Source organism: Nansenia antarctica (assembly GCF_963989245.1).
Source record: "Nansenia antarctica genome assembly, chromosome: 1".
NCBI classification, from domain to species: domain Eukaryota; kingdom Metazoa; phylum Chordata; class Actinopteri; order Argentiniformes; family Microstomatidae; genus Nansenia; species Nansenia antarctica.
The window spans coordinates 23,561,204-23,573,424 of record NC_137674.1 but is presented as its reverse complement, the minus strand read 5'-3'; the positions used below and the strand labels follow the sequence as shown (position 1 = coordinate 23,573,424).

The 12,221-nt window shown below is 43.3% G+C and overlaps 1 protein-coding gene across 1 annotated transcript; it reads left to right on the top strand.

Moving 5' to 3' along the window:
* Positions 1 to 1,757: 1,757 nt before the first annotated feature.
* LOC308166859 (potassium channel subfamily K member 17-like) lies at positions 1,758 to 11,362 on the top strand (the record flags this gene model as incomplete). The annotated part of the gene is made up of 5 exons (XM_080541182.1): positions 1,758 to 1,970; positions 6,974 to 7,088; positions 8,987 to 9,153; positions 10,486 to 10,654; positions 11,118 to 11,362. The coding sequence occupies 5 exons, from the start codon at positions 1,758 to 1,760 to the stop codon at positions 11,360 to 11,362; spliced, it is 909 nt and encodes a 302-aa protein (XP_080397308.1).
* Positions 11,363 to 12,221: the final 859 nt, after the last annotated feature.

Here is a 12,221-nt window from a genome sequence, read left to right as displayed (position 1 = left end):
TGTTTGTTGTTATATCTGATTTTGCTGTTTTTATCTCATTTTGCTTTGTTGATTTTAATGTTTTGATATGTGGTTTTAAACTGTCTTGTAAGGTGTCCTTGAGAGCAGAAATAAAATGTATTATTATTATTATTATTATTATTAAGACAGTGCTCCAATACTGTGGTAATTTCACCTGTTACCACAGAGAAATTGTTAACACTGTGTCCGTTTTTCACCAGCTGAAAATAGAGCCCGTTGTGTGTGTTTGCGTGTGTGTGTGCATGTGAGTGTTTCTGAACAGGTGTGCGTGTTTGAACAGTGTGTTAGACACAGAGGATTATCTAGAGCAAACACATTATACTCATTAATCAACGTGGCTGTGTGAAGTCAGACATAATGGGCTCTATGAGCGGATCACTGCTGGATAGATGGATTTCTTGAGTGGTGATGGGGAAGGAAGAGGACAGGGAGTGCAGCACAGTAGATACTTGTCTGAATTTCTCAGACTCTGTTTTTGACTGATGCTGAGTGATAACTCAATTAAATTAAATTCAACTTTATTCGCCATGTGCAGTGCACTGGGAACACGACTTGGTATTCTACCATGCTAAACAAGCTACAGTACATACAACAGCAAGACAACAATACAACAAAACCCACGACAGAATATACAGTACCAATATGAGTGAATATTTTGAATAAATATACTGTACAACTAAGTGCAAGAACATGTAAAGTAACCTTGGTCTAGTTAGGCCCTATGCAGGCTACTGAGAGATTACCTTGGTCTAGTTAGGCCCTATGCACGCTACTGAGAGATTACCTTGGTTTAGGTAGGCCCTATGCAGTCACCCAATGAATTATGCACCAGTATGCTAAAAAAGTTCATGGGTCATAAACTGCAGAATGTAAATGTAACCGGAGACACTCTTGGAATCACTTTTGGAGAAAGGCAGTAAATAAACAATACCGTTTCACCCCAAGGTTAACTAAGTTTGGCTGGAAACTATTTTGCCTCAAGGTTAACTAAGTTTGTTAGCTGAATATTTAGTAATTTACTTGTATTTACAGTTAAGGGGTCTGTCCTTCCTATCCACTAACCCTAGCCTAGGACCCTAGGTCTGTCCTTCCTATCCACTAACCCTAGCCTAGGGGCCTAGATCTGTCCTTCCTATCCACTAACCCTAGCCTAGGACCCTAGGTCTGTCCTTCCTATCCCCTAACCCTAGCCTAGGAGCCTAGGTCTGTCCTTCCTATCCACTAACCCTAGCCTAGGGGCCTAGATCTGTCCTTCCTATCCACTAACCCTAGCCTAGGGGCCTAGGTCTGTCCTTTCCTTTAGTGGCCACCACACTACATTTGGACCCCTCTCCCGAATGCCTCGACTTTGAGTAGTGGAACTGAGCACCCGTCTCCCAAGCTATAGTATAACTCATCTCACGCTGGACCTCCTTTCCCATCTCCCTCCTCACCTATAGCTAGGGCCAGGAGGTTTCTACTGATCTGACTGCTTTCCTGGTCATCTTACATGGTCTGGACAACCCCCCCCCCCCCCGCCCCCAACTCTGTTTTTGTATACCTTCTTAGCATTTTTTTGCATGGTAGTGCTTCAGGAAGTTGAAACAGGAGTGGCAGGTGAGAGTCATTTGCCTGCAACTCATGGAAAGGAGCCTAGGACCGACCTACCTTGGCAGACTAAACGCTCACCTGCTCACCTGTTCTCCAGCCACAGAGGAGCAGAAGCCCTGTGAGCCCAGAGCCCCGGGAACATCATTATGGGTGTCCTTCAACGGTGCCTGACTAAAATCCCTTCCATCCTTCTGTTGGGACTCCTCTACGGGGTGTATGTGCTGATCGGCGGGGTGGTGTTCTGGAAGCTGGAGGGAGGCGTGGTCCAGCAGGACACCGTCCGGATACTTCAGGCCAAGAGCGCTCTGCTGAACACCTTCCCCTGTCTGAACCAGGAGGGTCTGGAGGACCTGGCTGAGGTGAGGGAGAAAGACATGCCGTGACGTTAGAATTATAAGGTTCTATCATCATTTTGGCTGGCTAGGAAGGCTGTTCCACAGGCTCTGTACTGCCCTTAGCTGGCTAGGAAGGCTGTTCCACAGGCTCTGTACTGCCCTTAGCTGGCTAGGAAGGCTGTTCCACAGGCTCTGTACTGCCCTTAGCTGGCTAGGAAGGCTGTTCCACAGGCTCTGTACTGCCCTTAACTGGCTAGGAAGGCTGTTCCACAGGCTCTGTACTGCCCTTAGCTGGCTAGGAAGGCTGTTCCACAGGCTCTGTACTGCCCTTAACTGGCTAGGAAGGCTGTTCCACAGGCTCTGTACTGCCCTTAGCTGGCTAGGAAGGCTGTTCCACAGGCTCTGTACTGCCCTTAGCTGGCTAGGAAGGCTGTTCCACAGGCTCTGTACTGCCCTTAACTGGCTAGGAAGGCTGTTCCCTTAGCTGGCTAGGAAGGCTGTTCCCTTAGCTGGCTAGGAAGGCTGTTCCCTTAGCTGGCTAGGAAGGCTGTTCCCTTCGCTGGCTAGGAAGGCTGTTCTCTTAGCTGCCTAGGAAGGCTGTTCCACAGGCTCTGTACTGCCCTTAACTGGCTAGGAAGGCTGTTCCACAGGCTCTGTACTGCCCTTAGCTGGCTAGGAAGGCTGTTCCACAGGCTCTGACCTGCCCTTAGCTGGCTAGGAAGGCTGTTCCACAGGCTCTGTACTGCCCTTAGCTGGCTAGGAAGGCTGTTCCACAGGCTCTGTACTGCCCTTAGCTGGCTAGGAAGGCTGTTCCACAGGCACGGCGCAGCCGAACAGAAGGCTCGGTCCCCCATGGTTTTCAGATTTTTCAACCTTATAAATGTTTCCTTGACATTCACTGACATCGCTTTGGTCCTGATGTTGACAAATGCAACGCCTAGAATCAATAACAGGAGAATAGTTTCATAAAACAACAGGTTTTTAGGGGGGGGGGGTTAAGCAAAAGCTTATAATAGTTAAGTTACGGAATGATAGGAAACAGGGCAGACAAAAATATTACAATAACTACGAATAGAAATACAAATGGGAAAAAAACATTAACATTAAAACATTTTAAAAAGGTGTGTGTGTTACATATTTACGTGCATATGTGGAAAAGTCTGTCTAAGTAATACAACAAGTAATAGAGGGAGGTGCATCAGCCTTACATAACCCCGTGTTATATAACTGAGACAGAGGGTTCAAGCTGAACCTAGACTAGTGATGTGTACTTATTAGGGGTAAGTGTCATATTTGGGATGCACCCTTTGAAGACTATTATGCAACAGGCTGTGTCAATATTTTCATCCTGACACAGGTCCGAGACATACCTGCTGCTGTGCATCTACTTGACAACTGTGGTCCATTGACCTAAATACCAGGAATGGGCTCAAATGAGCATAAATGGATGAGGCACTGAGTACAGTCTGGCTGCTAAGCAAGCCGCCCGTTACATAACCATGAGTGATGGTGGAGAGGTCCGAAGTAAAGTAGTGGTCTTTGGAAAGTTGTCCTCCACGTTGCAGCTTAGACGAGAAAAATAACATACAGACATCTAGTGCCATTGGGAAGGTCCTGGGGTTCTAGAACAGCCGTGCCTTTTTACCTACTAAAAGAGCCCCTCTTTAGAATGGGAATCTGCTATTTACACACAACGACCACTAGTTGGCCGCTTGTAAATTAGCCTACTTCCTACACAGAAAAACTGCAGAACACCACATATCTAGGAAAAGTCGTGAAAGGAGGGTCCTGAAATTTGATCGAGTGCAAAGATATAAACGTTGATTTTACTCACTCTCATGGCTGATTAAGTGTTAACAGAGGGGAACATGTTTACATTCGGGTTTTCCATTTCAACTGACTGATTTTCTCACAATTGAATCGGGTTCCACTCTGTCCCGCAACAGAGCTGTGTTTCGTTTTTTTTTTTATATTATCTTGCGTGGCTGTGTGATAAGCTGCTTACTGTTCTCTCTCCAGCTACTCCAGTCATAGGTCATGTTCTCACATGAAAGTCTGAATCATGACCAGGAGCAAGTGGATGAGATTGCAACATTGTTGCATAAATTATTTCTCTGATTTGCGTTCTCACAGCTCTTTATGTAAATAAAGTAACATACGCAATCGAAGCAACAGACGTGGTAGTTGATTGGTCAGAAAATTTTAAAATTGCCCGTTCGTCCCGCTCTTATCCAGATCAACACGCGTGCGCTGTTGTTTTCCTATGGACAGCTTCGAGCAGCGTTCTCACCAAAAGCGAAGCGAAGCAAAGTGATGGATGCGTCGTTTCTAACCAGAGCGAAACCACCCTTTTCAAACGGAGCATGCGTTGGTTCTTTGCTGCGGGAGCGACTTCGAATGCGCGTTCTCACAGCTCCAAATGACGCAGAGCAAAGCGAACTTTACCCACTTTGAGAAAATTAAAAAACAATGCAACAAACTATGCAATCAGGTAATTACCATGACCAAATCTGCTAAGAAAGAATACCTCGATAACAAAATCGAAGAAAACTTAAACAAACCACGTGACCTTTGGAAGCTACTTAATAGCCAACTAGGTTGCAGTCAAAAACTCAAAACCAGGTCTACAAACATCAGCATAAAATCTGGAGATTCTCTCCTTACAGACAAGCTGGATGTGGCTAAGTGCTTAAACACTTTCTTTACAACCATAGCCACTAAATTAGTTAACAATCTACCACCCCACTCAGGGCGTTATGGTGTAGAGCACATCCGTGCGTTCTACAATAAACTGGGTGTACGCAAAGATGATTTTAAACTCTCCATGGTGTCAAACGATGAGGTGTTTAAAAAGCTGGGCGCTCTACACTCAGAAAAGGCCACGGGCCATGACAATATTCCAGCCAGATTTCTAAAAGACTCAGCTGCCTCCATTACCCCAATCATCACCCACATAATAAACCTCTCCATCAAACAGGGACACGTCCCCCTTGACTTTAAAATAGCAAGGGTAACCCCACTGTATAAAAAAGGAAGCAAATTAGACCCAGGCAACTACCGACCTGTTTCTATTCTTAATTCCATCTCGAAACTTATGGAAAAAATAGTTTATGAACAGGTTGATAGGTACCTTACCGAAAAAAATCTGATGTATGAATTTCAATCAGGATTCAGAACATCCCATTCCACTGACACATGCCTTCTCTATTTGAACGACCACATCAACCATGAGGTGGACTCGGGCAAGTACTGCGGCATGGTCATGCTGGACCTCCAGAAGGCCTTCGACACAGTAGATCACCACATATTGTTAGATAAACTGAAAGCAATTGGGTTCGATAGAACATCGGTGAGCTGGATGCAATCCTACTTAGAGGGGAGGGAACAGGTGGTTAGTATGAACGGAACACTGTCCCCCCCCCTCCCAGTGACCTGCGGCGTTCCACAAGGAAGCATATTGGGACCTTTACTGTTCCTATATGTGAATGACATGTCATCAGCATGTGATTGCAATTTGTTCCTGTTCGCGGATGACTCAGCTCTGCTGGTCTCTGACAGGGACATATTGCAGGTGGAAAAAGCGCTAAGCACTGAACTGAGTAGAATCTGCATCTGGCTAGCTGACAATAAACTATCAATACACCTAGGTAAAACTGAAACCATCCTATACGGATCCCCATCTAAACTCAGAAAGGCTGAAAATAAAAGTGGGTAACATTAATATCACAAGAAAAGAGGATATTACATACCTGGGCTCCATCTTAGAGGCAAATCTTTCCGGAGATAAAATGGCAGCAAAAGTAATCAAAAAAGTGAACCATAGAACTAGATTCTTGTACAGGATATCCTCACTTGTCAGTAAAAACACACTGAGGACCCTATCAGGAGCTCTCATTCAATGTCACTTCGACTATGCCGTAACATCATGGTACTATAGAACCACAAAGGCCCATAAAACAAGACTCCAGACAGCCCAAAATAAACTGGTTAGGCTTCTGCTAGGCCTCAACCCTAGGACACATCTAACCGCTGCTCATTTTTTGAGCCTTGATTGGCTATGAGTAGTTGACAGAGTGCAGCAGCTTGCACTGGGACTGGTCTTCAAGATACGCTACACCACAAAGACACCCAAGTACCTGTCAACATACTTCCAAAAAGTGAACAACGTCCACACATACAACACCAGAGGAAGCTCCACGAACCACGTTCAACCGCGTTGCACCACAAACAAGGGGTTAAACTCGTTTGCAAACTATGCAGTAAAAATGTGGAACGCCCTTCCTATAATCTTAAAGGAGTGCAAAACACTGCCCACCTTCAAAACCACTCTCAAAAAACATTTACAGGAGGCTGCAATCCGTAACTGGACCCTCTAAATCAAAAATCTGATTAAAAGACCCGAACTACCCACTGTACATACTTTGTGTTTTGTCCCCCGCCCCCACCTGTGGTGTATGTCCCCACCTGTCCTACCCGCTGTACATACCTTATGTTTTGTTGTATTGTTCTTCCCATGATGGATGTATGTTTATCTTGTAGATAGTAATAGTTATTTGTCTGTATTATCTTGTAGATAGTACTAGTTTTTTTTGTCTGTCTTACATGTAACGATGAATTGAGAATCAAGGACCCCAATTGAAATAAGCCAGTGGCTTTCTTGGGTTTTTTATCCTTTTAGTTGACCTTGTATGTAATATGTACTTTCATGTACCTACTTCTGCAAATCTTCTAATAAAGTTTTCAATCAATCAATCCTAAACTCTGTTTCAAGTAAAGCAAATGTTCTAGTGAGAACACACCCCTAGATGCACAGCGGTAGCACCTGTTCAATTAAATGATTTAGTTGTTGTTGGAATTCAATCAAACCTGCAAAGAAGCAAAACCGTCCCACAGAAAAATCCCATTGTTCATGTACAACAATAAAGCTTGTGTGTAAACAGGGCTTGTTGTGTGAAACATTCCGGATTTTGAAAATGAATTAATGTGGTCCATGTGTGGTTGTGGTGTGGTCCATGTGTGGTTTTCAGGTGGTCCACCACGCTTCCAAAGCCGGGTTGAGTTTGAAAGGAAACAAAACCATGGACGGCTTCTGGAAGTTCACCAGCTCTGCTGTGTTCGCTGCTACCGTGGTCACCACCATAGGTAAGGCTAGACCAAGCAGGGTCACCACCATAGGTAAGGCTAGACCAAGCAGGGTCACCACCATAGGTAAGGCTCGACCAAGCAGGGTCACCACCATAGGTAAGGCTAGACCAAGCAGGGTCACCACCATAGGTAAGGCTAGACCAAGCAGGGTCACCACCATAGGTAAGGCTAGACCAAGCAGGGTCACCACCATAGGTAAGGCTAGACCAAGCAGGGTCACCACCATAGGTAAGGCTGGACCAAGCAGGGTCACCACCATAGGTAAGGCTCGACCAAGCAGGGTCACCACCATAGGTAAGGCTAGACCAAGCAGGGTCACCACCATAGGTAAGGCTAGACCAAGCAGGGTCACCACCATAGGTAAGGCTGGACCAAGCAGGGTCACCACCATAGGTAAGGATAGACCAAGCAGGGTCACCACCATAGGTAAGGCTAGACCAAGCAGGGTCTTTTAACACCATAGGTAAGGCTAGACCTCCATAGGTAAGGCTAAACCAAGCAGGGTCACCACCATAGGTAAGGCTCGACCAAGCAGGGTCACCACCATAAGTAAGGCTAAACCAAGCAGGGTCTTTTAACACTACAACAGCCGTGCCTTTTTACCTACTAGTAGAGCCGCCTTGGGGGTCAAATAGACCCCCTTTTTAGAATGTAAATCTGCTATTTACACACAGAGATCACTAGAGGGCGCTTCTTTTTTTAGCCTGCCTCCTACACAGAAAAACTGCAAAACAGCTTTATACTATCTTACCACCTGAAGTGATTTTGGTTTGGTGGTAGAACGCACATATCTAGGAAAAGTCATGAAAGGAGGGTCCTGAAATTTGATAGAGTGCAAAGATATTTTTTTTTAAATGACTCGGCTCTTCTAGTGTTAATGCACTGATAACTTGAACCAGGTGTTCCATTAGTGGTGGAAATAATAAAAATATGTAGAATCGGACTGGGCTGGAGGAAAAGGTTGTGTACTGTACCTTAAGTCCATGTCCTGTAGATTTGCAATGAATCATTTGTGTGTCCATTTGTAATCAGCAAAACAAGTCCCAATTGTATTTATGACTTAATCTTAAGGCTAGGTTTAGAAGAAGGTGATGGAAGAAGGTTTTTCCTTCTATCAATGGCCCCGGGCCGGAGCTGGATTACTCTTCCTGCTACGACTGGTGGATTGATGATTCACTTGCTTAGTCAAATGTATTGAGTGTAAGTCGCTTTGGAATAAGGCGTCTGCTAAATGCCAAACATGTAAATGTTAAAAAAAAATACTTTTCACCAGCCACTGTCACATATACTGGTAAAAGAAGTTGTTTGTCAACTCAAAAGTGCAATAATGACATTCAAACGATCCACTGAATATTAAAATGTTCAATGTGAGCTTTAATTATTGGCAACCTGTTCCAAAACACATTTTCTACAACAGCATGTTTGGATATTGGATTCTGATTGGCTAGCAACAGTGGTAAATATCCCAACAACCTTCAGTTCAGACCGCATTTCCAGTATCAATGCGCCTCCCAATCAATCTGATTAAGAACACCTGTGCTGACCTACAATGCAATGGTTGATCTGGTTTATGGGACTATATTCTGTGGTGGAAGGATATTCTGAAACGATTAATGATTGTAAATACATGAATTTAATATTACAACTGTGTATTTCTTTTTTATATTATGTGGCTGTTGTAGAAAAGCAATTGACCATTCGAGGGCGGGGGTTGTGGACTCATTTACCACTGTACAGGGTTTTCCTACTCGGCTTCGCCTCGTGCCACAACCCTGTACCAGTGGTAAATGAGTCCACAACCCCCTTCCTCTCATGGTACATTGCTTCCACAGTATATAAACTTCTTCTCCGTTCGTTGTAAAAAAAAAAAAAAAAAAATGTTACTTGTGTTCCAGGCTATGGGAACATGAGCCCCAGCACCATGGCAGGTCAGATCTTCTGTGTGTTCTTTGCTATGTTTGGGATCCCTCTCAACGTGGTGGTGTTAAACAGGGTGGGCAAGTATATGCTGGCCATAGAGAGGAACGCCTGCGACTTCATCGAGGGGAAGACCGAACGCAGGGTGAGGGTTTGATTTTATTTTATTAGGAATTTACAATAGAATCATTAACGCATCATGACACTAAGTAAAATGTCCAGAGGATAGCACTTGAAAGCATTATTTAAAACACTTATTTCCAAAGTGGTCCTTGATGGAAACATAAAACGAATAAAACAAAACATCATACAGCATAAAACATAACATGAATAAAACCAAACATCACATGTCCTAAAACAACATAAAAACAGCATAAGAACACAGCATAAAAAACAACACAATTTAAAACACACAACATGGAAACATAAAGTGAAACAAAACAAAACAGAATCATCCTCTCTTTAAGGGTGAGCCATTAGTTCTCCCCATAAATTAGACTTCACTTTCTAAATAAGACTTCACTTTTCCACTTTCTACTTACAGCACACAGTCTGATAGAGAGGCAGATAGCACAGTTGCTAGGTTATCCTGCCATAACTCACACACACAGTCTAGTCCAGATGTCTTGTCTGGAGAAAACAGTTACATGTTACCAAAAATGTGAATGTTAATCATTTTCGTAGTCCGTATAAGTCAAATGGTTATAGGCTCACATTTCAGCATTTGTATATTTTCTTCTTTTCTTTTCATTACAAATTAATTTAGTTTTCTGTGAAAGAGAGGGGAGGTACTGGAGGTGAAGGTTGACAGAAGGATTCAATCCCCCACCCATAGGGACTAAGTATGGACTGTAGATGGCAGCATCAACCTCTAAAGACTGAATATGTAGATGGCAGCATCAACCTCTAAACACTGAATATGTAGATGACAGCATCAACCTCTAAACACTGAATATGTAGATGGCAGCATCAACCTCTACAGACTGAATATGGGGAACACACCCTTTGAACCTTCTCCTGAAATAGTACTATTGTTCGCTCCCCCTTATGCATTCAAAAACATGACATGAGCTAGAGAGCTTCCTACACCAATCCTTTCCTTTGAAGTCGGGGGAGAAGGAATGAGTGCACAATTCGGTTGTTAAGTCGTGACGTGTTTCCGGGTCCAAAGTTGGCTGAGGCGCTCTCTTCGAAATGCCTCAGTAATAATAATAATTCATTATATTTGTATATATCGCAAGGTTTGCGGTTCGATCCCCTGCTGGCCACATGTTGAGATGTGCTTGGGCAAGACACTGAACCCCGAAATTGCTCCCGAATGAGCGGGCTGGCGTCTTGAATGATAGCTTGCCGCCATTGGTGTGTGAATGAACGAATGGGTGAATGAGAGGCCGTTGTAAAGCACTTTGGAATAAGGCTCTATATATATACTGTAAGTGCAGTCCATATGACTTCCCTTCTTTTGTGTCTCGTTTAGCGGTGCACCAGGTTCCTGATCCACCTGATGTTCTACCTCTCTGGGTTGGCTCTGTTTTTCGTCATGCCCATGATGGTCTTCATGCAGCATGAGGGTTGGAGCTATGCCCAGGCTATCTACTACTGCTTCATCACACTCACCACCATCGGCTTCGGAGACTACGTGGCAGGTAGAGTACGAATCACACCTGCGGCAAATACTTTACGATATAATGGCGTATTTTTTAATTGATGGTTGTTCTTAAGTCTTTTGTTTTGTCTTGTTTTGGTTCTTTTTGTTTGTTTGAATCACTGTTTTAACCTGTTTGAATCTGTTGCTTGTTTTTAAATTATGCTCTGTAAGGTGTCCTTGAGTGCTCTGAAAGGCGGCTATAAATAAAATGCATTATAATTATTATTATTATTATTATTATTAAGACTGTATGTCTACATAGACAGCAACCCAGACCCAGAGTTTACCAAAGTAGTCTCTGTATGTCTATATAGACACTAACACAGACCAAGTTTAAAGTAGTCTCTGTATGTCTATATAGACAGCAACCCAGACCAAGTTTACTAAAGTAGTCTCTGTATGTCTATATAGACACTAACCCAGACCAAGTTTACTAAAGTAGTCTCTGTATGTCTATTTAGACAGCAACCCAGAACGTTATTACCCAGAGTGGTACAGCTTCCTCATGGCGTCCTGGATCTTCTTTGGCCTGGCGTGGCTGGCGCTGGTCATCAACCACACCATCGACATCCTGGAGCGGCTCAACGCCCACCTCAAAGGCTGGTGGGGCTCCGCAGATGGTGGGCAGGAGGGAGAACCTGGCAACCCAGGCCTGGAGAAGGAGGAGGTCAAGGAGGAGGTCAAGGAGTCCCCAGTGAATCTGTAACAATTTCTTTTAAAAGAGAGTGATAGAGAAAACGTGACGTTAGAATTATAAGGTTCTATCTCAATTTTTGGTCAAAATGTAGTTTCTTTACATAATCTGATCCATTAGGTGTTTATTAATGCCTGTGTGGTGTTATTTTTAAAATGTTGACATTTTTTAGTTAGTTATTAATAAATTAAAATTAATACAAAGCCTAGAGTAGAATGTAAAAACTTTGACGCTAAATATCTCTGAACTACCCTAAACGGAGATAGAACCTTATCATTCTAAGCTCACGAAAAGACAACTAAGATGGAGATTTCATCTGATTTCACTGTTAGTGATCCACTTAACTTTAATAGTACGTCCTTAGCGACTTACAAAAAAACAACTGTAACGCAGAAATCTGTCGTTTCTTAAAGCTATTTTCCCCATTTCCAAATGAGAACATTGGTGCAAATTAACAGCATGTCCTTTTGGTTAAATAAGGCCATTACCAACTCTGTGTCGTTACAGCAGACTGGGAACACATTCATACCAGCCCTATCTGGGACCAACATCTTATCACAGTTAATTACCTGGTCAAAGTCACATTTAAGACCTTTTTAGACCTCTTTGAATAGAATTTTAGACCTATTTGCGGCACCATATGATAGCTTTTTATCATCCTCCAGGTGATGAAATTAGGGATTTCACTGCCATACAGACAAAAAAGGAAGAGAATTGGCATTTGTTTGGTTCCAGCTTGTGTACATTTAAAATTATGCTCCACTACATTTAGTCTCATAGTTATTTTGCATTAGGATTCGATTCTTAAGTGCATATATCGATTATTCTGTTACTTAGATACAGCCTTTAGACAGCTTTTTCTGTCCATTGA